The sequence below is a fragment of the Eretmochelys imbricata genome, chromosome 3, assembly GCF_965152235.1.
Source record: "Eretmochelys imbricata isolate rEreImb1 chromosome 3, rEreImb1.hap1, whole genome shotgun sequence".
Classification (NCBI taxonomy): Eukaryota; Metazoa; Chordata; order Testudines; family Cheloniidae; genus Eretmochelys; species Eretmochelys imbricata.
This window is the reverse complement of record NC_135574.1, coordinates 176,746,825-176,773,990: the sequence shown is the minus strand read 5'-3', so window position 1 is coordinate 176,773,990 and position 27,166 is coordinate 176,746,825. Positions and strand designations below refer to the sequence as shown.

Genomic DNA, 27,166 nt, shown 5'->3' with positions numbered 1-27,166 from the left:
AGAACATCTGAAGCAGGAAGCCTGGTAAACAACCAGTGGGGCCACTGGACGATCGAGATGCTAAAGGAGCACTCAAGGACGATAAGGTCATTGCGGAGAAACTAAATGCATTCTTTGCATCAGTCTTTATGGCTGAGGATGTGAGGGAGATTCCCAAACCTGAGACATTCTTTTTAGGTGACAAATCTGAGGAACTGTCCCAGACTGAGGTGTCATTAGAGGAGGTTTTGGAACAAATTGATAAACTAATCAGTAATAAGTCACCAGGACCAGATGGTATTCATCCAAGAGTTCGGCAGGAACTTAAAAATGAAATTGCAGAACTACTAATTGTAGTTTGCAACCTATTATTTAAATCAGCTTCTGTACCAAATGACTGGAGGATAGCTAATGTGAAGCCAATTTTTTAAAAGGGCTCCAGAGGTGATCCAGGCAATTACAGGCCAATAAGCCTGACTTCAGTACCAGGCAAACTGGCTGAAACTATAGTAAAGAACAAAATTGTCAGACACATAGATGAACATAATTTGTTGGAGAAGAGTCAACGTGTTTTTTGTAAAGGGAAATCACGCCTCACCAATCTACTAGAATTCTTTGAGGGGGTCAACAAGCATATGGACAAGGGGGATCCAGTGGATATAGTGTACTTAGTTTTTCAGAAAGCCTTTGGCAAGGTTCCTCACCAAAGGCTCTTAAGCAAAGTAAGCTGTCATGGGATAAGAGGGAAGGTCCTCTCATGAATCGGTAACTGGTTAGAAGAGAGGAAACAAAGCGTAGGAATAAATGGTCAGTTTTCAGAATGAAGAGTGGTAAATAGTGGTGTCCCCCAAGGAGCTGTATTGGGACAAATCCTATTCAACATATTCGTAAATGATCTGGAAAAGGGGGTAAACAATGTGGTGGCAAAATTTTCAGATGATACAAAACTACTCCAAATAGTTAAGTCCCAAGCAGACTGTGAAGCGCTACAAAAGGATCTCACAAAACTGTGTGACTGGGTAACAAAATGGCAGATGAAATTCAGTGTTGATAAATGCAAACTAATGCACATTGAAATACATAATCACAACTATACATATAAAATGATCGGGTCTAAATTAGCTGTTACCACTCAAGAAAGATCTTAGAGTCATTGTGGATAGTTCTCTGAAAACATCCACTCACTGTGCAGTGACAGTCAAAAAAGCAAACAGAATGTTGGGAATCATTAAGAAAGGGATAGATAATAAGACAGAAAATATCATTTTGCCTCCATATAAATCCCTGGTACGCCCACATCTTGAATACTGTGTGCAGATGTGGTCGCCTCATCTCAATAAATATATATTGGCATTGGCAAAGGGCAACAAAAATGATTAGGGGTATGGAATGGGTTCTACATGAGGAGCAATTAATAAGACTGGGACTATTCAGCTTGGAAAAGAGATGACTAAGGAGGGATATGATAGAGGTGTATAAAATCATGATTGGTGTGGAGAAAGTAAATAAGGAAGTGTTATTTACTCCTTCCCATAACACAAGAACTAGGGTCACCAAATGAAATCAATAAACAGCATGGTTTAAAACAAACAAAAGGAAGGATTTTTTTCACACAACGCACAGTCAACCTGTGGAATTCCTTGCCAGAGGATGTTGTAAAGGCCAAGACTATAACAGCGTTCAAAAAAGAACTAGATAAGTTCATGGAGGATAGATCCATCAATGGCTATTAGCCAGGATGGACAGGGATGGTGTCCCTAGCCTCTGTTTTCCAGAAGCTGGGAATGAGCGACAGGGGATGGATCACTTGATGATTACCTGTTCTGTTCATTCCCTCTGGGGCACCTGGCATTGGCCACTGTTGGAAGACAGGATATTGGGCTTGACAGACCTTTGGTCTGACCGAGTATGGCCATTCTTACGTTCTTAAGGGTATTTTATCTGTATTTATCAGTTAAAACTGAAAATCAGAATCCCTAATGATAAGTTACTGGTCTTATAATAGGAAGTACTAGCAAACCTTAATTGTAGGTGGTGCTACCATCCCTGCCTAAACTACAATACAATAATGAAAGCTATTGATAGCTATAAACTGATGGGTGCTCCTATATTTCTGATTTTTCTGCATTCAGGACACTAAACAGAAGAAAAACTGTCCCTTACTATGGTCTCCTTTCAGGTGCTTGATCGATCTAGTACAGTATGGACCATGTATTTCATGTTAGGGACCATTAATCAAGAGAGATTCTATTGTGAAGACCCTCCCCCTCCCTACTCCTGAATCTAGAACCCATAACTTCATTGCAGCAACCTAAGAACATGGTTATCTGAAAAAGTGATATCACAGCAGCATTAAGGATATAAACTCGGGGTGATAGGGGAGCTGCTTTGTTATCTTCTCCCAATTAGCTGTACTGCAGCTGTTTGTTTCCTAGTTGTGCATCCAGGGCTTTACACTGATTATTCATTATTAGCATATCCCTCTCTTGTTGCCTGCAGCTCCCATTGCTCTAATCTCTCCAACTGCCTTTTCAGTTTGGTTTTATCCTCTTGTGTGTTTGATACTTCCATTTTGGAGTCCCCTACGAATTTGATCATGGTTGAATTTATGCTAAAGAAACACAAAATAGCCAACAAAGAAAGACACAAAGCAGCCACATGGAGTACAGAGTAATTCCACCTTGAAGTTCTCTATGAATCACGGGCTGAAAGCTACAGGCCGAGTATATATACATTTTTGTTTCTGTGATGATGAAGAACAAAAATATCCCCACTTTGCAGTTCTCCAAAAAAATCAAAGGGTGACATTCAATCCTGTGCAGACATCTAGCACAGGGCCTATGCACCACTCAAATCCTATTCAAGGCTGTAAGTGGGGAATTTTACCCTAAAACCATAGCTTGGTTCAGTTTTGGTTCGGTTCAGTTTTGGTTCAGATTTATAAACATTTTGCATGTATCTGCAAACATTCACTTCAAACCATACTTTCAAATGTAAGTGCACTACTTAATAAAATGCATGGCTTTTCGTACAAAGCAAATCTAAGATGATAATAAAGCAGTAAATAAACTTCCAAACTATCAATGTTGCAGCAATTAAAATATTTACGTCTGACACAAGTTCTGATGAGTTAAAGACTTTCAACCCAATCCTGAATTAGTAGGTTCAAGCTATCCAAATGATTCTTGGAATAAAGTAACTCACCCTCTGCATTAGAGACAATGGCATCCACTGCTGCTGTCAGACTCTTTCCCTCTTATTACAGTTAACCAGGAGCATAAACACCATAATGAAGCTGAGCCCCTGAAAACTCACCAGGCTGTGCATAATTTCCACTCCAGCTGGATTCACTGTAAGTGCCTCATCATACAATTGCTTAGCCTCCTCCAAACTGCCTTTCATCTCTGCAAGTCTCCCACGCATGTACAGCACAGTGTGAGATGTGGGGAAAAGACTAGCTGCCTCCTGGATACAAAAGCCTGCTTCTTCGAGATGCCGTTGTTCCATGAAGAGTTCAGCTACAAAACAAAAACTACCATTAGTTTAAATAATTCAGTAACCTTTATACTTGTAATAATTACACTTTCTCCCTTAAACACATTAAATTAGAAGGTCTGGATCCTGCAAATGCTTACTATTATGGTTAGTGCTTACTACTGTGAGTAGCTCCATTGAATCGAGACTAATCTTAGCAGTAAGCATAGAGAAAGGTCTCAATTCAGGAAAGCATTCCTAGCAAACTTTAAGCACATCCTTAAAGTGCTGTCCTGAAAAGGGACAGACTTAAGTATGTACTTAAATGTTTTCTGAACTGGAGCTAAATATGTGCTGGATCTGGCCCTAAAAGAGCAGTATTAGTAGCTATGTAAGGCTATTGCCAAGGAAGGAAGGCAGAATAAGAAGTCATGGTTGTCTGGTGGGAGGTTTGACAATGTCAGAGTAATAGGATACATTTAACTGAGGGGGCAGTTTCCTTATTTAAAGGGGAACTCCAAACCTGATTTTTGTTAAACGGACTAATTTCTCTCAGTGAGTTTTCTGATTCTCGATAAAGGTCTATATTCTGTATATTATAAACATATTATATATTAAATGTCATATTTATTACTAAGAAACACAAGCATGCACTTGCCATGAAGACAGAGATCTTAAATGAAGTCACTAACTGAAAATGCGATTGTTTTGCTGTTTACTTTCCTCACCAAGTAGCAACTGTACTAATGCTTTTCTCGCAAAGAAAAAATGGAACAAGCATAGACTAATGCGCTTTACTGACACTAACAATTTGTTTGTTAATATAAACACGGAACAAGATTTATTATGAACTAAATCCAACTCGTAATATTCTGAAAAACCTCAAAAAGGCTTCACAACAGGACATTCAGATTTCATTGAGCCATGTATATGAAATGGGAGCTTCTAATATTAAAAACAAATACAGTAGTTCTCATTACTGCCACCAGGGAAAAGCAACCTCAGTTTCTTTGTTCTATCACCTGATCATGTTACCTGTGCTAATCAGCTGTGGAGGCTGCTGGACTCATTTCTGTATTCATTCCATATTATAGTAAGCTGCAGCCTTTTAAAAGCTTGGTTCAAAATTTTCAAACTCAGGTGCTAAAGGGAGGCAACTGATTCCGTATTTCAACACCGATTTAAATGGCCAGATTTTCAGAGGCAATGAATAACTTCAACTACAAGAGAAGTCAACGGGAGCTGTTGGGGCTCAGCACTTCTGAAAATTAGGTGTCGAACCTTCAGACACCCTAGTCTGAAAATACTGTCCGTAGCTTGTTGGATGACACAGATGCTTCAAGGGATTGGTAAGGAGATACGGAGCTTTCTGTCTGCATGTGAACAGATCAAAAATACATCACAGGTTGGTAGTAACCAAAAGTTATTGCCATCTGAAGGCTGTCCCATGGCCTATCTGAAATAAGATTATGGCCTCAGTCTACATTGCAAGTGGCACTTATTAGCAGACTCCGAGTGGTCAAATAAGGAAGGGATACAATTTCTGACTCCCATCTAAACCCTGAGGGTGGTCTTTCCAGGTCATGGGTGGGACACTGTGGAGAAGCTTGCACATAGTTGGCCATGCCTGAGCTGTATGTAGATAAATGATGCCATTCTCCAGAGTTATCAATATTTCTCCTTTCATAAGCAAAACATTCAGCTTTTAAAAGGAGTTCACTTTTTAAAAGAGGCTCATATACTCTGAAAAGTTCTGTGTATTATTTGCAGGAAAGAAACTGCATGCTTAACCAGAATAAAATCTCGGCATATACTTCCTTCCCAAGGCTCCAGGGGGATGCAGATATCTCATTAAGCTGAGGACATGCTGAACCTTATTCCAATTTTGTGGGCAGGCAATATTTTACTTGCTCTTCCCAAAGCGAACAATGTTTTCCTGCCAAGTGTTGCATGGCAGCTGAGGATGTGCATATGGTAACAATGCTGACTTGGGTATGCAAAGTAACAATTCACAGCCTGAAGAAAAATACATTGTTTGCTAGCACAGAAGTATGAAGCAGCACAAGACCAGGGATGAAGTTAATGGGAGTTTCACCACTGATTTCGATGGGGTCAGGATTTTACCCCAGTTATTAAGGGCCAACACCTGCACTCAGCTAGGAATAAGTTGCCAGCAGTAACATCCTTTAGGTTTGCAGGGAGGAAGAGGAGCACCCAGCACCTAGAAGACCTTGATTCAACAAACTACTTAAGTGTCTAATTTAAAGCACTTGACTAGAACCACTGAAATAATTTGAAGTTAGGCACATGCTTAAGTACTTTTCTCAGTCGGGACCTGAATGAGGATAACAACAGTGGAAATAGTGCATATGCATATTACCATCTTAGTTGCTCTGCTACCAACCAAAACAAAATGCAACTCAGACCATATAAGGTAAGAATGAAGGTCAGAAGGGAAGAATGTGAGATTACTTACAGCCTGTAACACAAAGTATGCAACGTGAAGAGTACTTATTCTTCCTTTTAGCTGTGCCTGTGTGTCTGTAAATCCTTGCAGTAATCACAATTATTAAAACAACTTGGAATATAAGTAAGATACACAAATTGTATTTTATGGTATGGTAATGTAACATATTAAACTTCAGTCCATTTCTTTGCAGGCTCAAAAGTCAAAAGATGATTTAAAGGTGTGGGAAGTTAATTTCCATGAAGAAAGAACAACATTGGACAACATCCAACTCTGTACCTTGTTTTTCTTTTCTAACAGATCGATTAAGAATAAGGACCTTCCTGACAGAAGCACAACGGAAGTGCTTTTGGGTTGGAGAAGCAAGTAAGGAAAGGAAAGCACCCAGCCAACTAAAAGATACCAAGGGAAATATTTTAGGTTTACATGTTTCCTAGAAATTTATTTTACACTTCTATTAGTCATTCATTCTATTTACAGATGAAAAAGATACATTTATAATCAAAATTGAAAAACCAAGGAGTCATTTAATCTACCTGGTTAATGCTCCCACCCCTTCACCATTATACTAAATATTGCCCTAGTATTGCCACATTAGCACAGTCCAACACATAGGATCACAGAGCATGCTCCCTTGCATCATCTAGCTTTCCATACATTTCTGACTGGTTACTTTGTTGGTACACTGGCAAGCCCCTAATAGGCAGCTCTATTTGGAAAAGATGCAACACCAGGTACATGCCCCAAAGCAGTCCAGGGGGTTGCTCCTCAGATGGAGTGAATAGAGTAAGATGGTAGATGTGATCTGCATTTCCTTACTTGTGAAAGGTTCTTAGTTTCAATGAAGTCATGCAGGAGTGTTAAACTGCTGGACTGAGGAATTACTCTTCCTTCTGTGTTATTTACAGCTTATGATTCCAAACAGGCTATATCCACTGGTATGGACACAGTATATTTCTCACAGCACAGCTATAAGTTTGACAGCTCCAATGTCAATCATCCTCATAAAGGCCCAATAAGAACAATGTAGTTGCGCCATATTAACCTGGGCTAAATGACCAGGGGTTCTCAGAGTGCTTCACAGTGAGACTACGTAAAAGAAAGATCATCTCAACCACTGCCTCTTCTACCAACCTCCCAGGGCCAACAGCAGCAACTGCTACCATGGACAGTTATTAGGAAGAATTCAGGAATTTTTAACAAGGCTGTGTCTGGGTGGATTGAGAGGGAGAAAACAACCCTGCACTGCCTCCTTTCCCTCTGCTTTTGAAGCCCAATCCTGCATCCACTGAAGTCGATGGGAACAGTTACTTCAATGGGTGAAGAATTGGCCCCTTAATCTCTTCTTCCCATTTGCTCTGTTCCTTTCTCTCCTTTGTTCCCCTGCACATGTTGCCCAGCCACCTATCCCTTTTCTCCCCTGCTCCCGTGGACACTCTTCTCTCGCTAGTGGCTCCAGACACCTCTGACAACATTCTGTAATCACTATTTCCACTGGTCGCTCCAGTCTTAATCCTGGGTTTAGTGTGAGAGGCGGGTTCACATAGCCTTTCTTATGTAGCAACAACCCTGAATAGGCTGGCTCCACCTCCTTGCTTCCAGCCATTTCCGCTGGCATCCAGTCTCATTTACATTTAGTTGGAACCAAGGAAAGGCGCCAACATCAAACCACCTACCAGCAGCAAATACTCTGCAGACCACACTTTGAGAACTTCTGCCTTAGACTCTCTAGCTGTTTAGTTCTTTGACAGCATCCTGTTAAATAGTTCATCTAAATAGAATAATAGCCATTTCTACATCAAAGAGCAATTAAGAGTTTAGTGCTGGACTTTAAACTATGACTTTATTGTGGGGCATGTGCGTGTTTCAAAGTGGTATAAAGAATGATTCTCCCTGTCACCAAAGAATCCTTTTCACAGAGGTAGGAACAACGGGAATTCTATCCAAAGGAACAAAAGATACTTTAAGTGACTTTCTTAATGTGATCCACCCAGAGCAAAATCTCAATCCTTCTGAAGTTTGAACACATTCACTGGTATCGGAGATGCAATGTTTAACTCTGACAGCTGCCCCAAAGCTGATTGCACCATTCCATTCTGTGTGTCAGCTGGATCTGAAATACTGATCTAAGCATCATCTGCATAAACAATACCGCTGCAAACTACAGTGCTTAAATAATGCTACAAATACCACACAGTAAAATGACCATGGGGGGAAGCCTTGGGGGACCTCCTCTCCCCATACTGTAAGAAGATGACAGTTCCTACAATTATATGTGGTCATATATTTTCTGTTCCACTGAATTCATTTGTTTTCAGAAGCTGTTGGCATTTGGTACCTCAACAGCCCGTGGCCTTGTAGAGAGAACCACTTCTTTGTGACTGTTATGCTTTCATCAGTGATTAGTCTCTTTATTGCCCCTGAAGAGAGATCTTTTTGCTTCTGTAAGACGACCTTAACGTTTAATCATCAACCAATCCTGTCTGCCATTATCACATTATTATGCACAGGGCTGAGGATTCAGGGGCAAGTTAGCCAGAGGATTCTCTGGGATACATCCTAAACCTAACCGACTCATTTGATATAAAATGTATATGCTGGGAAGGTGGAGAGGGTGAAATCATCATATATTCCCAAGCCAGCTGCAGAAGCAGAGCCTAGCTGCTTATTTCTTTGAACCCTGATAATTGATTTAGATTCTCAAGGCTGTCTTTGCAAGGAAAAGGGCTAAAAAATACCTGTAAAATGGAATCTGAGGGAGTGACATACATTTCTTATTTCAAAAACAATAGGGTGCTCGGTCACAGGCTACACAGGGCCCAAAGGATGACTCAGCAACTTTGTTTACAAAAGTTGCATAATAATGACACAGAGTTATGTGTATATGTCACAGAGAATGACACAGAGTTACAACAGGTCACTTGTCATACCAATGGTTGCCAATGTGGAGTCCCTGTGGGGATCTGCCATGGGTCATGCATGGTCACCAAGTGAAATTAATAGGCAGCAGATTTAAAACAAACAAAAGGAAGTATTTCTTCACACAACACATAGTCAAACTGTGGAACTCTTTGCCAGAGGATGTTGTGAAGGCCAAGACTATATAACAGGGTTCAAAAACCCTTCGTCTGCCCGAAGCTGGGAATGGGAGGGGGGGGATGGATCACTTGGTGATTACCTGTTCTGTTCATTCCCTCTGGGGCACCTGGCCTTGGCCACTGTTGGAAGACAGGATACTGAGCTAGATGGACCTTTGGTCTGACCCAGTATGGCCGTTCTTATATTCTTATGATCTGTCCCATAAGCCAGGGCTGGAATGTGCCAGAACAGTATTCTGGCACTTTTGCTGCATGAAGGATGCCATTTTGAGAACAAAATGGCATCCTCAGCACAGCATGAGCTCAGCACTGTGTGTGAGAGATCATGTTGGCGGGGACGTTCCCATGCTGGCAGGTGCATTCTGGTAGTAATGCAAACAAAAGGGGTCCAGGACAGTTAGGCGCCAAAGGGGTCCTTGGAAAAAAAAGTTTGGAAACCACTTCTCTATACTATGGCTCATTCCAAACAAAGCGGTTGCAAAATGTACCAAAGAGCCGTATTAAACTTAGGGGCAAATCCTTTAAGTGAGCACGTAATGACCGTCATTTTGGCCGACACATCGTAGGTTGTACTGGGAACCTCCAGAGCCAAAAGCATCAGTCGCTACAGTTTGAGCTGAAAATGAACCTGTATCTGGGGGCTGTAACACACACACTCTGTGGATCAGTATGGCGCAAATACTCACTGACCAGAGGTTGTATGCACATAAGACCAAAAAGCAGGAGAGCTGTCAAAGTCGTGCTGTGTGGGGGCAGCCAAGGGCAGTCTGCCTGGAGAGGCCCTGCATAACTGGCCCACATTGAACCACTGCTCCATGGCAGCATGGAGGCAGGGCAAGGATGGTCGAGGGCCACATGTCCATACATGATGCAGACCCCAAGCAGGGTCAGTGCAGCGGTCCAAATCCACTACTAAGGCCAGGGACATCCAATTACTTTTAAATAGTAATTATTTTTTAATCATAACATAATTAACCTGTTGAACTCACTGCTAAAAGACTTCATTAAAGCTAAGAGCTTAAAATGATTCTAAGAAAGATCAGACACTCATATGGATAAGAACATCCACAGTTACATTATACAGGGTAAAAATGTACACAGAATATAAACTGTCATGATGTAGGGCAGAAGCCATACACTAACTGATGGCAGGAAGAAAGTTCTCCTATGGGCAGGGTGTTTTGTTTTTTTTTAATTATAAGATTTTTTGCACTTTCTCCTGAAGCATCTGGTAGTGGCTGCTGTCAAAGACAGGACACTGGAGTAACTGTACCACTGGTCTGATCCTGTATGACAATTCCCAAGGTCCTACGATCAGGAGTGTTTTCCACAGCTGGCATGTGAAAATGTCCTGCTTTTTTCATAAGTGATTTGTGTGTGCACCTTATTCCCATCTAAGGCCCTGATCCTGAGAGATGCTGACCAACTGGGAGTTGCAGGTGGTCTATACCTCTCAGGTGTGGCCCTAACTCTGGAACTCTCTTTAGCCATCATCTGCGAGGCACCAAGCCATTACCGTACCTTTTACTGGTGGATGCTGAAGATTTAGTTTATGTAATTTTAATGTTCTTTTGCCTTCTTTCTAGGGGCTGGGTTTTGGAAAAAGTATAGGCATGTAGGATTTGCCACCTTCTATCAGATTACTGGTCCACAAAGTCCAGTATCCTGCTTTTGGCAATGACCAATATCTGATGCCTCAGAGGAAGGTGAAAGAAATCCATAATGTGCAGAACTGACTATGAGGAGAAGAGTCCTTTTGGTTTCTCTGGGCTGTTTACAAGAGATGTTGGATGGAGGTAATGGCAAGACAGAGATGAACCCAACCATCCCCATGGTTCAGAGGTGTTTGCATTTGAGAGTTTAGCTCAGGCTCCTTTCTAAACAGACACTTGGCCTATGCTGGAGGAGCCTGGAGCAGGGTCTACTAAACTGGAAGACCTAGTGATACCAACGATGGCTTCCTTCCTTCAACAATAACATTTCACAGGGAACAAGGGCACCTCACATTATTGCTCCTTCCATCCAGATTCAACATGAAATGTAATCCACACCTCCTATTAAACATTCCAGGCTAGGAGAGTAAATACTATGGGGCAGCCTTCCTTATTGTGAATCTTTGTTCAGCTGCATACTTGCTTTGTAGTAAATGCTCTGATGTTAAGCATAAGTCTTCTTCCCCCTCTCCCAGGTTCCAGCTTCTTGTATTTATCTAGTTTATGTGACTGGAAAGAACACCCAGCAAACCTGCAGCATTTTAAAAGCTCAAGAATTCAAGTAATGAATGGGCAATTCTAAAATTTCAAAGCACTTTTTGAAACAAAAATATTTAAACTGCTTCAGCAGCTGCTACCACATTGTAGGATAATGGCTGATCCTCGATATCTCACCAAAGCTGGTAAAGAAATCTTACAAATCTTAAACAACTTCAGCAACAATGCAATGTTTGAGGGGGCTTAGGGTCATTGCAAACTAAGGAGGGAAAGCGTCTAAAACACTTGTGCAAACAGCACTAATGTGAGTACTACTGGTTGATCTGCATGGCATTACACAAGAATATTTTGAGAAAATAGGCCACGCCCTTTCCTGTCCCCTCCATCGTTCCATTTCCTGCCGTAGCATCTGTGATGTGGCTGTGTGGATCCTGGCCCATCAGGGCTGAGGATGCCAAGCCTTAGCCCCGCAACACTTTCTTGTGGAACAAGGTCCATTTCCTCTAACGTAGCTCCTGTTTCCCAGGAATTGGCCCATAATAAATAAAATTAAAAGCATTTTGTGATGGAAGAAAAACCTTCTACTGTAGATAAGGCCAGGGAGCAGATGTTTTCCATTAGCTAACTGTGCCATTCTGCATTGGCTCTCCTCACATTTATGGCACATTCACTGTAATATTTGTAAAGGTTAAATTGCTGACATGTTTACTGAGTTAGAAAGTGGCTCTCCCAAACTCACCACATTCTGATGGGGGTGGAATAATTCTCCTAGTAATTTCTTTTTAAGTGTATCTCTGAAAAAAATCATCTAGAGATCTACCTGCTAAAATTTGTAGATTGTGTTTAGCAGGCATCTAGCCAATCCCATATCAAATTATAAGAGGTACTTTGCTGTGAGTAGCCATATTTGGTAAAGTACTGGATTAGGCAAGAAGCTAATTGTTAGATTAAGAGTGCTAGTAATGGCAAACAAAGTGGACATTGTAGTCAAAAGAAAAGCATAAAATAATATAGCCACACAGGTTGAAGTAACAGAGCTCTGCTTATTAAGACGGTCTTGCAGTATTCAAAGGCTAGTATGCAGATAAGGCACACAGTTATTAGTAGCCAGCATCAAAACCACAAAGTTCAGAGTAGAAACAGCTCTACAGAACAAAGATATTTGAAAGTTTTAAAACATTGCTTTTCTGTGTTAACACGTCACTCTGACACAAAAGCCATCTTGTTGAAAGGATTCAATAAAACTCAAGGTGAGGCTCAACCCTAAACCTGAACTTTAATTTTTTTAGTTGTTCCCTTTGCAGAATAACCACTTTTATGTTTTCAAAAAAAGATGAAAAAGAGCACTGACAAGATATTAACAGGGAAAAGCTGGTGAGAACATTCCTTAGGCCAGATTTCTTTCTGCAATGGATTAGCAGCCCTATAAAAATTAACTTCTCAGATCCCTCTTTCAGAATACACGTTTATACACCCACAGTGACTGGCAAATAGAATCGTAGAAGATTAGGGCTGGAAGAGACCTCAGGAGGTCATCTAGTCCAAGCCCCCGCTCAAAGCAGGACCAACACTAACTAAATCATCCCAGCCAGGGCTTTGTCAAGCCGGGCCTTCTAAACCTCTAAGGATGGAGATTTCACCACCTCCCTAGGTAACCCATTCCAGGGCTTCAGCACCATCCTAGTGAAAAAGTTTTTCCTAATATCTAACCTAGACCTCCCCCACTGCAACTTGAGACCATTTCTCCTTGTTCTGTCATCTGCCACCACTGAGAACAGCCTAGCTCCATTCTCTTTGGAACCTCCCTTCAGGTAGTTGAAGGCTGCTACCAAATCCCCCCTCATTCATCTTTTCTGCAGACTAAGTAAGCCCAGTTCCCTCAGCCTCTCCTCATAAGTCATGCGCCCCATCCCCCTGATCATTTTCATTGCCCTCCGCTCGACTCTCTCCAATTTGTTTACATCCCTTCTGTAGTGGGAGCCCCAAAATTGGACAAAATAATCCAGATGTGGCCTTACCAGTGCCAAATAGATGGGAATAATCACTTCCCTCGATCTGCTGGCAACACTCCTACTATGCAGCCCAATATGCTGTTAGCCTTCCTGGCAACAAGGGCACACTGTTGACTCATATTCAGCTTCTCAGACTATTCTGATGGTATTCATAGCTAGGGTTCTTAATAGTAAAAGTACTGCATACCATTTGCAAAGCACAGCAGGGGGATTACTTACAGCTTCCTCTGGTGTGGGGATGGGGCAGTATTTTTTAAAGTTATTATTAATTTATATTGTTTTGCAATAGTGACCTGAGGCCACTCAGATCAGAATTGGGCCCTCAATGTATTATCTGCTGTACAAACATAAAAAAAAGGAAAATTTGAAACAGGGTGCATGTGCCCCTCCTCCAAGAAGGGGAAGTAATGTTTAATCAACTCTCAAAAGGGAAAGCCTGAGTGCAAACTGACTATCCTGGAAGAAGGAGTAGTCAGTTGGAACTTGTTGAAGGAGACTTTGAAAGGGGCAGCATGGACCTGGGTTCCCAAGAAGAACCAGACGCACAGCCTGGCCCCTGTTTCAGGACTGCTTTTAAATGCATGCTTAAGCCCCCTTCCTGAAGACAAATGTTCTGCTGAACTGAGGCCCTGGTGAGGAGCTGCTTCTAGGACCTGCAGCAAAAAGCATTTAGGCTTATTAATACAAATACCTTGACAGGACTGTTGACACCTTTAAGAAAAGCTATTGCGCCAAGGACTAAGGCTTGTTATTAAAAACCCAGAATCAGACAAACCCCAGCTGCCTGAAGGCATGGGTATGCACTTGATTGTGTGCTGGGACCTTGAAGTGGCAATAGGCTGGGGGGAGAGATAGCTCAGTGGTTTGAGCATTGACCTGCTGAACCCAGGTTTGTGGGTTCAATCCTTGGGGGGGCCATTTAGAGATCAGGGCAAAAATTGGGGATTGGTCCTGCTTTGAGCAGGGGGTTGGACTAGATGACCTCCTGAGGTCCCTTCCAACCCTGATATTCTATGAAAACATGTACTTTCAAAGTTTCCAAGAGACTTAATCATTTATGGTAACAATTCCATTCTACTCAGGTTCCTATACCACACTTATCATATGGTAGCTGCACACCTTCCAAAGCTGCATAAAGCAACATGACTTGCATCTGTCAACTGTGATTCCCTTTCCTCCATTCCTTTCCCTCTTGGGGTTTGTTACCATAGATATAATCTGAGGGCTATTATGTTTGATGTCTTTACGTGCTTGTTAGCAAAGGCAAGGTTGAAAAGCTGCTTCATATACTTGGAGCGGAAGGTGGAGAAGTTTGGGTTAGTTCTTAATTTTTGCAGGAGTTCATTCCACAGTCTTGGACTGAACCCCAAGAAAGCTGTCACCTGCAAAGATGAGTTTACCCTAGTGGTAGACAGGTCCACTGTGCCTGAGGAGTTGAGGATGGTTTGCATTATGGAGCATGAGGTGGTATTTAGGATCGATCTGTCCCATAGTTGTTTGCTTTGGTTAATGAAATTGTAGTCTATTATGAAGAAAAGGACTGTTTTAGTAAGGCACATATTAATATGGGACAGATTGGGGACTGGATTTGTCCAGGAGATCCTAGTCTGCAGAGGATGTGTCCAGGAGATCCTAGTCTGCAGAGGATGTGTCCAGGAGATCCTAGTCTGCAGAGGATGTGTCCAGGAGATCCTGGTCTTCAGAGGGGCGAGGGGATCCCAGGCTCTGGGGGCAGGTGTCCCAGGGGATATTGGGCTCTGTGTAGTGGTGCGCTGTGAGAGGCAGGCACAGGGGAGACGCTGTGGGAGCCCCCAGGATTAGCCTGCTGCACTCCTGCCCCTGCACTCAGCACCTCAGCTGCCACCGGGGGAAGAGCCCAGGGGAGCTGCAGCCCCAGCGCCGCCCAGCACAGAGCAAGAGAGCAGGTGCCTGGGAGCAACCAGCGGCATTGCAGAGCAAGCTGCCAGACGGCCTGGGCACGAAGGACGCCAGAGTCTGCTGGGACGGGGCTCGGATAAGCCATGGATTTAAACGTTGCCTAAAGGTCAGCGAGAGCTGAGGTGGGGCCCCAGGGGCAGGTACATCCCTTCCATAAGTGTAGTTTGACTGCTGTATTTGGGGAGTCGGGGGGGCGGGGAGGAGGCAGCGTGTGCGCGCTGAAGCCAGTTCTCCTGGCTCACTGGCTCTCTCCCCCCCCACCTGGAGTGATACCTGGGCTGCTGGTGCTGTGGGGGACAGCTTAACGGGGGTGAGGGGCAGCTGTGGGGCGACCTGAGTGCGGGAGCTGCAGCCACTCAGGCAATTCAGACACACACTGCCTCTCCCCATCCCATCCCCCTTCCTCTCCCCACTGTCCTCTGCCCCCCCTTCATCCCCCTTCTCCTTCTCTTCCCCCTGCCTCTTCCCCCACCCGTCCCCCATTCCCCTTCTCTTCCCCCTTCTTCTTCCCCCGCCCCGGCCGCAGACCAAGCATAGCAGCTCGGCATTCCCAGAAATTGGGGGTGGGGGACAGTCGCACGTGACCCTCCCCTGTGTGGGAGGAGCAACACCTCCCCAACTATGTCCATCCCCTCCCTGTCTCCCGACACTGCAACTCCCACCCCTGAGCTGGGTTCCGTCTGCCAGGAACAGGACTCATCTGCCACCTGCAGAGCTCGGGCTGGGAACGGCAGCCACACACACAGCCTGCCGGCCCTGGCTGAACAGGGGCTAGCGCTGATGATGGGGCACTCCCTGCTCTCAGCCACCCCAAAGGCAGGTTTCTTTTGTTAAAAGTGGAGGGGCCATGATGCCCACTCCCAGCTTGCGGTGCCCCTGGGCCCCCAGACCCTCCAGCTGTCCTGGGTGGCATACCCTGGTGGGCAGGGACACAGGCAAGGAGCTGCTCTCAGGCACCCCAGACTCCCACCCGGAGCAGGAGGAGGGTCCAAGGCTCCCCACAGTGACCTGGGCTCCCTCTGTGGCTCTGGCCCGGCTCCAACTTCTGGCCTAGCCAGGGGCGGACTCAGGGGGTAGAGGAGGAGCAGGAGGTGGGGCCATTGTTCTGGCGGTCCTAAGGGTCCCCAAATTGATCAGGGACCCTGGGCACAGGCCTGTGTGTTAATCCAGAATATTTGGCTGCAAGAAGCCTGAAACTCAACTAGTTTGACTTTTGGTCTCCATAGTGTCACTGTAGATATGTATAAATGTGTTGACAGTTATTCATTAACACTATACCCATATTTTCTGTCTGTAATGCCCAATCAACCTTAATAGTTTCTTTTTAAAGATGCCCTTATAAACAAATCTTTGATAAAGGTTCTCTCATTCATAAGAAGCAGTTTCATTTAATCAGTAAACACAAAGGCTGGTCTGTTGTAAAGCCTATTAGACATTTGTTGAGCTAACTCCAACCCTTCTTTCGGCCACATACTGTCGAAAGCAAAATACTTTTAAAAATGAATTAATTGATTCTCATTCTTTATGAATGGCACCATGGGTGAAATCCTGACTCCACTGAAATCAATTGGGAGTTTTACTAGGATTTCATCCCAGGTCTCTATCTACATTTGGGGTTTAAGACGCCCAGGAATGTGATATGTAAATGACTGATGCAACTGATGTCACCATTCACACAAATAGATGCAAAAGCTCTTTGTTTACACATAAGTATGTAAACGTATAAACCCAGATCACTCTCAGATTTAAGATTACATACACTACAGACTGCTTAATCCCTTCCAATAAGTATGATGCAGATGAGATGGGAGAAGATTATTGGTATGGCCAATCTACCAATGCAATGGATTTTAACTTTTAAGATGTCTACCTCCACTGTATTTGAAGTTTCTGTAGCCCTTGACACAAATATAACATCCTATAATTTAGCGGCCTCATCTTGCAATCTTTTTATTGTGCAGGATAGTGAGGGTTTACAGGATAAAACTTTAGATATGAAGGGAAGATTGGACTGGTTTTTAAGTTCTGCATAGGGACTAATAGCAAAAACACGGAGACGTACCAGCTTGGAGCCAGATTTGTTCCAGAGTTGTCCAGAGTTGCATGGGTCCTTGCCTCAGGGCAGTATTCTGCACAGTTACTTCAGACAGGGCCTGTTCCAGTCGTGAAGCAGCAACAGAAGAGGCGCGCTGTGAGCCTAAAAACCAAACAACGATGAATGTACAATCCACCATTTTCCCTTGGCTAATGAAAGACCGTGGTCTGATTCTTCCCTCCACTGTGCCAGCTTTATGCTAGTGTAACTCCAATGACTTCAAACTGTTGGAACAGAATGGAGATTCGGACCCTGTAGCTTTTTACTTTGTAACAGATTAATTCAATTTTCAGACCCCTGGATTACTCAAGGGCTGCAGCTCAAAACAAACAAACAGATTAGGGGCTGGTCTACACGGGCATTCTGCAGCGCTGCAACTTTCTTGCTCGGGGGTGTGAAAAAACACCCCTCCAAGAGCCGCAAGTTTCAGCGCTGTAAAGCGCCAGTGCAGAGAGTGCCCCAGCGCTGGCCTTGCCAGTGCAGACCAGCCCTGAGACACAGACAGTAATTTTACAGAAGTCTGCTTAGCAACCTCAAGGAAGCAACAATATTTTGCTCATCTGGAAAGGAGAATTCCCAAATCAAATCTATTGTAAAATACTCGCTGATAATCAGATTTATTTACAGAGACACTGTCAAACTACAAATTATGGACTATTAATAAGAAATCTCGGTAAAATATTACCAACTTGGTTAGAACAATTCGCCTAGCATGTAAATTTCAAGTAACATCAATATCATTCCACTGGTTTAGACACCTGCTTGATTTTTCTTTTAACCTTGGGCAGTGGAAAAATCTCAGAGCTTTGACTACATTAACCTTTAATATGTCCTATACTATTACGTAAGCATAATACATTTAGAATTTCCATCTCTGCAAACAGAATACTATATCAAACACTGTTCCTTAAAGAAGTGCATGGACAGAGTGCCCATAGGTTTCCAGAGCCGGGCATGAGCAGGATCATGTGCCCATGCATATTACGGAGTACCAGGATGCCTATCACCTGAGAAAAGATTACTAAATGGGAGGAAAAATAAACCTGATCCGAAATCAGAGTTTGGTTTTAAGCTTCTAAAATAATGTCAAGAAAGTAGGTAAATGTGATTAAGGCTGAGAATACTTCCCCAAAGAGCTGCTCTGACAGAAGCTGTTGCCCAGACAACATTATTCCTGAACACACTGTTCAGTATTGACCTTGCAGACCCAATGATTCTAGGGTTATACCCTGTCTTGGCTTACTGGAGCCACATGGTTGGGGCAGTGCAGGCTTTGTTACCTAGAGACATTCCACCAGGATGGTTCGGGGCAATGGAGGGGACAGATGGGTACAAAACCTGTGGTAGGCATACACTGCTGGCTTTTTAAAAGGAACTGCTTGCATTCCCAGCAGAAGTGTGCTGCACACATGTTGCCAAGCCACACTACCTTGCCAGCAGACCACGATCCACTGGGGCTGCAGAGTGCCAACAGGCACAGCAGCCTGATCCCCCGTCTAGTGCTCTCATGAGCACAGAGTTGGAATCCTGCCCTACTCGGTGGATGTTGCAGGGTGGAAGGCGAGTAAGATGCTCCCTATGCCCATTTGCCTTCTAAGACACCTATGCAGCACAGGGCAGGATTTGGCCCATAGCTTTTATATAACTCAGAGCCTGTGAGACATAAATGTCCGAGGATAATCCAAACACACAACTGGAAGACTAGCACTGCTGTGGGACGTATTTGTTCCATTATCTCACTGCTGAGTGTCATTCATTTTAAGCAGCAAAACTTAAAAACAGTCCTGTAATGCTTTTGGTGCATGCACCCTCTACAACTCACTTTAAAAATGTAAAAAGAAAAGGAGGACTTGTGGCACATTAGAGACTAACACATTTATTGGGGCATGAGCTTTCGTGAGCTACAGCTCATATGCATCCGATGAAGTGAGCTGTAGCTCACGAAAGCTTATGCTCAAATAAATTTGTTAGTCTCTAAGGTGCCACAAGTCCTCCTTTTCTTTTTGCAAATACAGACTAACACGGCTGCTACTCTGAAACCTTTAAAAATGTAATTGATCTCTTCCTAAATGCATTCTTTAAGTTCCTACATATTTTCAAAGACATTCCTGGTCTAATGTTCCAAAGAGATGACAATGTGGTAACGTAATAATTATGGCTTCAAATTATTTCGGGGTTTTTGATTCTGCAATCAATCTATCCTGATTCTTAAATTAGTGACCATTGTCACAGTATCTGAGTGCTTTAAAAACAGTATGCATTTATATATTTCTCTCCCAAGACTGTCTTTTTCGAAGCATGTTACTTAAAAAGCCGATTCCATGATTTATGGACCTGTTCTGATTACATGGACAGGGCAGACATGAGTCTGTTTCATTCACATCCCCAGAGCCTAGGGAAATCCTGATCTCCTTCTGAGACAGATCTGGGAGACTGCACCATTTCAGTGCAACTTTGGTATTCTGTTGAGGTTCAGGCTGTGCCATACAGGTGAACGCCCACTTATAAGCTAGTAAAGGATCCATCTATCTCAAAGCAGACTTTCTAGGCACATTGTTTCTCAGTTGTACTTCAAAAATATAGTTCTGTCTCTATCCCTACAATGTATTAGTTGGGTAGTTTCAAATAAAAGTAAAGCACGTGATTTGAGTTTGATCCTGCCAGCCACCGAGTTCCTCAACTTGCAAGGTAGTCAAAGGGAGTTGAGATGCTCAGCATCTTGCAGCACAAGGCTGTTAGTGTTTATTAAGCTGAGTGGCTTTTACATTTTCTTAATTTATAGTTGTTCCCTCTTCCATGCACACTTAACGACATAAGTGGATCATGGTAGATGCTATGATAATACAAATAATAAACAACATTAATAAGTAGAGATTACAAAATCATTTCCTCTGCAAGTGTAGGATATAGTCACCTGCCAGAAGAAATACCCACATATTAAGCTCACGTATCCTTGATCTTAGACAGAAGGCAAGAGAAGTGCAAAACTGTCTTTTTCAATAGAAGCGTAAATCTTATGTAAACTCGAACAAAAAAAGCACTGAAATCCCACACCTCAGAATTTTAATTTCATGCTCCAAAACATGAAGATGTTGGAGTAATACATTATTACATCAATTAGTTATTTACTCCAGTGTCTTTTTTTAACAGCTTCACTAGACAGAACATAAAGTCTACATCTTGCAGTAAGCTCTCCTCACATTTGGAGAAAGAATCATAAAAATAAGAAAATTGTTTTTACTCATTGCATAAGTCATATAAATGTATCTAGAGAAGTTATAAAGCATTGTTCTAAGATCATCGTGGGACCAAGAATCAAGTTTAGTATCTGTCTGTGAAAAATCAATCAGTGGGGGAAAATCAAAATGGTACCACAAGTCAGAAAAAGAATGGAACAGCAAGGCACCTGATTGGGCTCAGTGAATTTAGTTAGGAGCATTGCTCCAGTCAGAAGGAGCTGAAGAAAACAAGGAGGAGCTAACGTTCCTGGCAGCAAAACTAAGGCCATGTCTACGTTAGGAAGCTTACAGCGGCACAGCTGTACCAATGCAACTGTGCTGTGGTAAGATCTCCCGTGTAGCCACTCTGTGTTGATGGGAGAGAGCTCTCCTGTCGACATAATTAAACCACCCCCAATGAGCAGCGGTAGTATCTCCTGCCGACATAGCGCTGTCCACACTAGCGCGTCTACCGGTATAACTTACGTCACTCTGGGCTGTGTTTTTTCACACCCCTGAGTGACACAGTTATACTGACAAAAGTGCTAGTGTAGATACAGCCTAAAATTCTAGCATAGAATAATCTCATTGTGGGGTATAACTGAAAGAGAGGATGGTGTCATACAATCTGAATAATCCTCCCTGCAGTGAAGATTCCAGAGAGCGAAATGACTGAACATTACCATTCCACTGCAGTGTATTCCCAGGGAATTTCTGCAAGGAAACTAGAGCCTGCTCCAGATTGATCCAAAATCAAGGCAATCAGCACCAGTTACAGCTGAGGGTGCTGATTGCCTTCCACCTATGACTAAAGGGACCCAACCTAGGGCACTGAGCCCAGCAGCCTCTCTCCCCCTTCTTCACATGGGGAACAAAAAGAACCAGACTTTGGAAAGCCCAGATCTCTGGAACTCTTTCTCCAAATCAGCCAGGGTTCATGGAGTAAATCAGGTCTTTGCAGCATCACCCACCCTCCACATTGGGAGCAACAGCAGCCGCCACACGCCATGAACTTTGAAACTTGGACTTTGGAGAGGAAGGGGAAAGGGCTCCCTGCCTATAGATGGACTGTACACAGCACAGGTCTTGTGAGTGTGAAAGAAAGCACTGAAATCATCTCTGGAGATTGGCATGGCTCAAGGGCGTGCCAGTGATGCCCCTTTCCCCTGATAATGTGGCAGCCACAAAAGTGATTTCTGGAAGGAAAAAAGAGCATGGATTTAGAAAGATCCCAAATCAGAGCTCCTTCCACAAGGCAGTCAGCATCAGTTACAGTGGAGGGTGCAGGGGTTAATTCGACCTAGTTTTCTCAGGTTAGACAACAAAAATCGAGGCATACAACATTTAAAAAATTCAGTTTAAGTGACTTGCCCGAAGTCATGTACTGAGGCAACAGCTGAGATGGGACTAGAACCCAAGTCTTATGAGTCCCTGCCCCTATCCATTGGGCTATAATGCCTCATTGCAAAAAGCCTGTTTTTTAAAACACAGCCATGGAGACTGCGTCCTTAACTCCCTTGTAAGTCAACTGAAGTAGCACACTCTTACATTAGTGTTGAATTTGACTTGTTCTCTTCAATAATCCAAATTCATACTGCAGGACCCTGCCTCATGCAGACAACGGAAAAGGGGATTTAAACAACGTATGGAGACTCATCATAGCAGAAGGTAATACAAGGAAATGGAATAAACAGATTAAAAATTACATGAATAGATGTGCACAGAATTGATAAGATTACAATGTTATAAATAGAAAAGGAGGACTTGTGGCACCTTAGAGACTAACAAATTTATTTGAGCATAAGCTTTCGTGAGCTACAGCTTACTTCAGCAGATGCAGTCGATGAAGTGAGCTGTAGCTCACGAAAGCTTATGCTCAAATAAATTTGTTAGTCTCTACGGTGCCACAAGTATCATAGAATCATAGAATATCAGGGTTGGAAGGGACCTCAGGAGGTCATCTAGTCCAACCCCCTGCTCAAAGCAGGACCAATCCCCAATTAAATCATCCCAGCCAGGGCTTTGTCAAGCCTGACCTTAAAAACTTCTAAGGAAGGAGATTCTACCACCTCCCTAGGTAATGCATTCCAGTGTTTCACCACCCTCCTAGTGAAGAAGTTTTTCCTAATATCCAACCTAAACCTCCCCCACTGCAACTTGAGACCATTACTCCTTGTCCTGTCCTCTTCTACCACTGAGAATAGTCTAGAACCATCCTCTCTGGAACCACCTCTCAGGTAGTTGAAAGCAGCTATCAAATCCCCTCTCATTCTTCTCTTCTGCAGACTAAACAATCCCAGTTCCCTCAGCCTCTCCTCATAAGTCATGTGTTCCAGACCCCTAATCATTTTTGTTGCCCTTCGCTGGACTCTCTCCAATTTATCCACATCCTTCTTGTAGTGTGGGGCCCAAAACTGGACACAGTACTCCAAATGAGGCCTCACCAATGTCGAATAGAGGGGAACGATCACGTCCCTCGATCTGCTCGCTATGCCCCTACTTATACATCCCAAAATGCCATTGGCCTTCTTGGCAACAAGGGCACACTGCTGACTCATATCCAGCTTCTCGTCCACTGTCACCCCTAGGTCCTTTTCCGCAGAACTGCTGCCTAGCCATTCGGTCCCTAGTCTGTAGCTGTACATTGGGTTCTTCCGTCCTAAGTGCAGGACCCTGCACTTATCCTTATTGAACCTCATCAGATTTCTTTTGGCCCAATCCTTCAATTTGTCTAGGTCCCTCTGTATCCTATCCCTGCCCTCCAGCGTATCAACCACTTCTCCCAGTTTAGTATCATCCGCAAATTTGCTGAGAGTGCAATCCACACCATCCTCCAGATCATTTATGAAGATATTGAACAAAAAGTACTCCTTTTCTTTTTGCGGATACAGACTAACACGGCTGCTACTCTGAAACCAGTGTTATAAATATATACACAAAGGGCTCAATGCTGCAAATGCACATGGGAGCAGCCCCAATGAATTCAACGAGCAAAGTTCACATACATAAATGCTTGTAAGGTCAGATCCTAAGCTTGTCATGCATTTTATCCATCTGAAGAGGATATATCTTAATCCTACACAATTTACTAAGAGGTGTATATTTAACACTGAAAGACATGGCACAAAATAAGTGGCTGTATTCTGCACGTGATATCCTTCTCTCCAAGGGTAAGTCTACACTGCAGCTGAGAGTGTAATTTCCATCGCAGATAGACATACCCACGCTAGTTCAATTAGAACTAGTGCACTAAAAATAGCAGCATAGCCATGGCTATCCAGACGGCGTCACAGGTTAGCCACCCTGGGTACCATCTGCTGGACCCTCCAACTCCACTGAAGTGAATCGGAGTTGGGACCACTGAGCATGCACCAGCATCAGGCCTTGTAGTGAACACAAATTAACTGTTTCCTGGTCACTGTTTTTCTTTTTTTGTAATCAAGTGAGTGCTCTTGAGATAAACCCAATGATATACTTATAAGGGCAAAGATGGAAGAAGCCAGGAAAGTTCTCGCCTTTAAACTACCTGTTCTAAATGTTAACTATTTCCTGAGCCCCAGGGAATACAGCCATTCCTTCTCCTCTATAAATTTTCGAAAAGTTTGCATCAAGTCAATGGTACTGTCGCTCTTTACAGAGCATGGTGTATGTGCCGAAGAGCTCTTTGATGGCTGCTGAGTTTGATGCGCAAGTGACGGTCCCATCCACAGGTAGGGCACACACATGTGCTAGCAATGCTCTGAATCCGAGCAGTAGATTCTTTCCTCCTCTGACGCCAGTCATCACAAAGCTTGATCCAGTCCGCCTTGCAACACCTCACTCCATCTACAAGCTGGCTCCGCCAACCAGAGCAGCGTTCTGCACTCCTTTCCCAATCATCCATAGAGATTCCAAAGGATACGAAGTCATCTTTGCAAGCATCCTGAAATCTGCGCAGCGGTCGGCCTCTCTTTCCAGACCCTTTGCGAGCTTCAGAGTACAGCACATTCTTCGGGATCCTGGCATTTGCTTGACATGTCCAAGCCACCTGAGTCTTTTCTTACTAATCAACATTTCCATGAATGACATACGAGCACGACTTAACACTTCCACATTTGTCACCTTGTCTTGCCATCTTATTCAAAGAATTTTATGCAAGCATCTGATATGAAAGCTGTTTAGTCTTTTGGTATGTTTGGTGTAAGTCATCCATTTTCTGAGCCATACAGAAGAGTGGATAAAACATGTTTCATAAATAGAGATTTTCCTTTGAGTTGACAATTTGTTATTATTCCAGGCTCTATCTTGCAAAAGACCAATGTTCCTGGCTGCTTTGCCGATCCTACTAATGAGCTAAGCATCAAGATCTACACTGCCGGTAACAGTAGCAAAGGTAGCAAAACTGGTCAACAACATCTGGATGAATACCATCTAAGGTGATATCCGGAACTGGTTCTGAAGAGCCTTGGTGCATGAGAACAGTCTTCTTCAAGCCTATTGCTAGCCAATTTTTTTTTCATGAATCAGAGAATTTGGTAATAAGATGTTGTAGGACATCAACACTGTGAGCCACAGGGGCTGCATCATCTATAAACAACAGGTCCCTTATGATGATCTCTTTCACCATCGTCCTAATTCTGATCCTTGACATGTTAAACAAACCTGTGGTCTAATCATCTGTGGTGCTAAGATAGACACCTCTCGAACATCACAGAACGCATACCGAAGCAGGAATGAGAAGTAAATATTAAATAATGTAGGAGCCAGTATCCAACCCAGCTTCACTCCATTGTTGACGTTAAACGAGTCAGACTCTTGATTTTCATCTATTACAGTTGCCTTCATGCTATCATGTAAGGATTTCACAAGGTTTAGCAATATAGGTGTACAACCAAGCTTCTTCAGAACTATGTAAAGCCCTGACCGATTAACCATGTCAAAGGCTTTTTGTTAAATCTATAAAAGCCACATACAGTGGAACATACTTCTCTCTGCATAAGTTTGCATAATCATGTGCTAAAAACATTACAACATGCTATTTGCATTGGGTAGTGGATTCAAGACCATCACATAACTTCCTCCTCAGTGGGCTCAATGTCTGGTGTCTGAGGGAGTAGTTGTGAAGTTTGTTAGAATCACCAGTTCTCATATACTCTCATATGGCCACCTGCACAAATTGACACAACTCTCCTAGCACAATCCACCGAGACACAAATTAACACAACCACCCACCCAACACTACAACCAGCATTCACAATAACTCCAAATATATATAGCCCCTCATGGCAGCACACGCCCATCATTTGCCACCCTCATAAATCAATACAAATCTCCCAGCACAGCCCCCCTGCCGCCCTACAGACAATAACCCCAAACATCACTCTGGAGCCTAGATTGTCTGTTAAGTTTGTGATGGAAACAGCTACAAGCATGGCTGAGAACTCTTTTGTCCAGAATATCACCAGGTTGAATCATCACTGAGATATGTTGTCTGTTACCATCCAGTTTTTAAGTTCTCAGCCATTTTTTTTAAACACACAACTTTATAAATTATACCCATACGACAACACGGACTTTCACCTACCAGTACTAACAGGAAGCTCATATCTAGTACTCTTTATAGATATCAATGTACTTTACTAAAAGAGGTAAGTAACATTTTGTCCATTTTATAGGTGTGGAAACTGAAGCAGAGATAAGTGAAATGACTTGCCCTGGGTCACACACCAGGGCAGTTACAGAATCAAGAATAGAATTCAAAATGCCTGACTCCCAGCCCTGTGCCCAGAACACTAGAAAACACCACTTTCTCTCCTTTATGAAAATGTGCATTTGGTTTTGGAAAGGACAAGGTTTTTTAAATTATTTTCCTCACCAGAGTCAGTATCGTGAGCATCAGGGAGAGAAAGATGCATCCCATTGTGCTTTTTGATCATTGGCACTTCAGTCACACTGCTTTCTTTCTCAGAGCCACTGCAAGGAAACAAGATGGTGTTAGGTGGCCACTGACAGAATTAGGTCTTCAAAACATGCAGTAATCCAATCGAACAGCCATTAGATTTGATAGCTGTACTATTCAGTAAAGGGCAGGGGCTGTTGAAATGTACTGTGGAAAGAGTTCTGCTGATTTTTCTCAAAAAGATCTGAAAATTGGTCATGCTGAAACATCATTTTAGACTAAAGGAAGTGGAGTGGAAAATAACACTCAAGGATACTTACAGAAGGAAGCAGTCTTGCTCAGGCAAGGGATGGACAAGATGCTCTAACAGGGCTTTGCCATCTCTAATTTATTCGATTAGCTTTGGGTTCTGTGCAGAAAGCCAGCACCCTTGGTCTGTGAGGGTCTCTGTAGTTCACGGGAACATTGTTACTGGGTAGAATCCGGGCCAGAGGATTCTCTGCTGCACAGACCCTCCAGCCCATCACAAGGTCGCACAAGGGGCATGGACCACTGCTTCTCTGCATCGATTCAGAGCTGGTGCTAGCATGAGGATTTGGTTCATAGTGAAGGCTGTTCCACTCCTCTTGCACCAATTATCTCATACCATATACCTGCTAACTGATCATTTCAAGGGAATTAGCACCTTTCCCTCTCCCTCTGTTCTGCCTGAAGAGGAGGAGGAGGAGGAAGGCTACTACTTAATAAATTATTACATTACAAGGAGTTCGAGTTCCCCAATTTATGATACATACATT

At 43.2% G+C, this 27,166-nt stretch overlaps 1 protein-coding gene across 2 annotated transcripts in view; it reads right to left on the bottom strand.

Annotated features, from left to right (window-relative positions):
- The window catches only part of TTC7A (tetratricopeptide repeat domain 7A), a 265,462-nt gene that overhangs the window by 51,099 nt on the left and 187,197 nt on the right, over positions 1-27,166 (bottom strand). For both annotated transcript variants that reach the window (XM_077813878.1, XM_077813879.1), the window contains 3 exons: positions 26,346-26,443; positions 17,241-17,375; positions 3,295-3,497 (listed from right to left, as the gene is read on the bottom strand). In XM_077813878.1, coding sequence (XP_077670004.1) covers positions 3,295-3,497; positions 17,241-17,375; positions 26,346-26,443 — 436 coding nt within the window. The remainder of the gene's footprint in view (positions 1-3,294; positions 3,498-17,240; positions 17,376-26,345; positions 26,444-27,166) is intronic.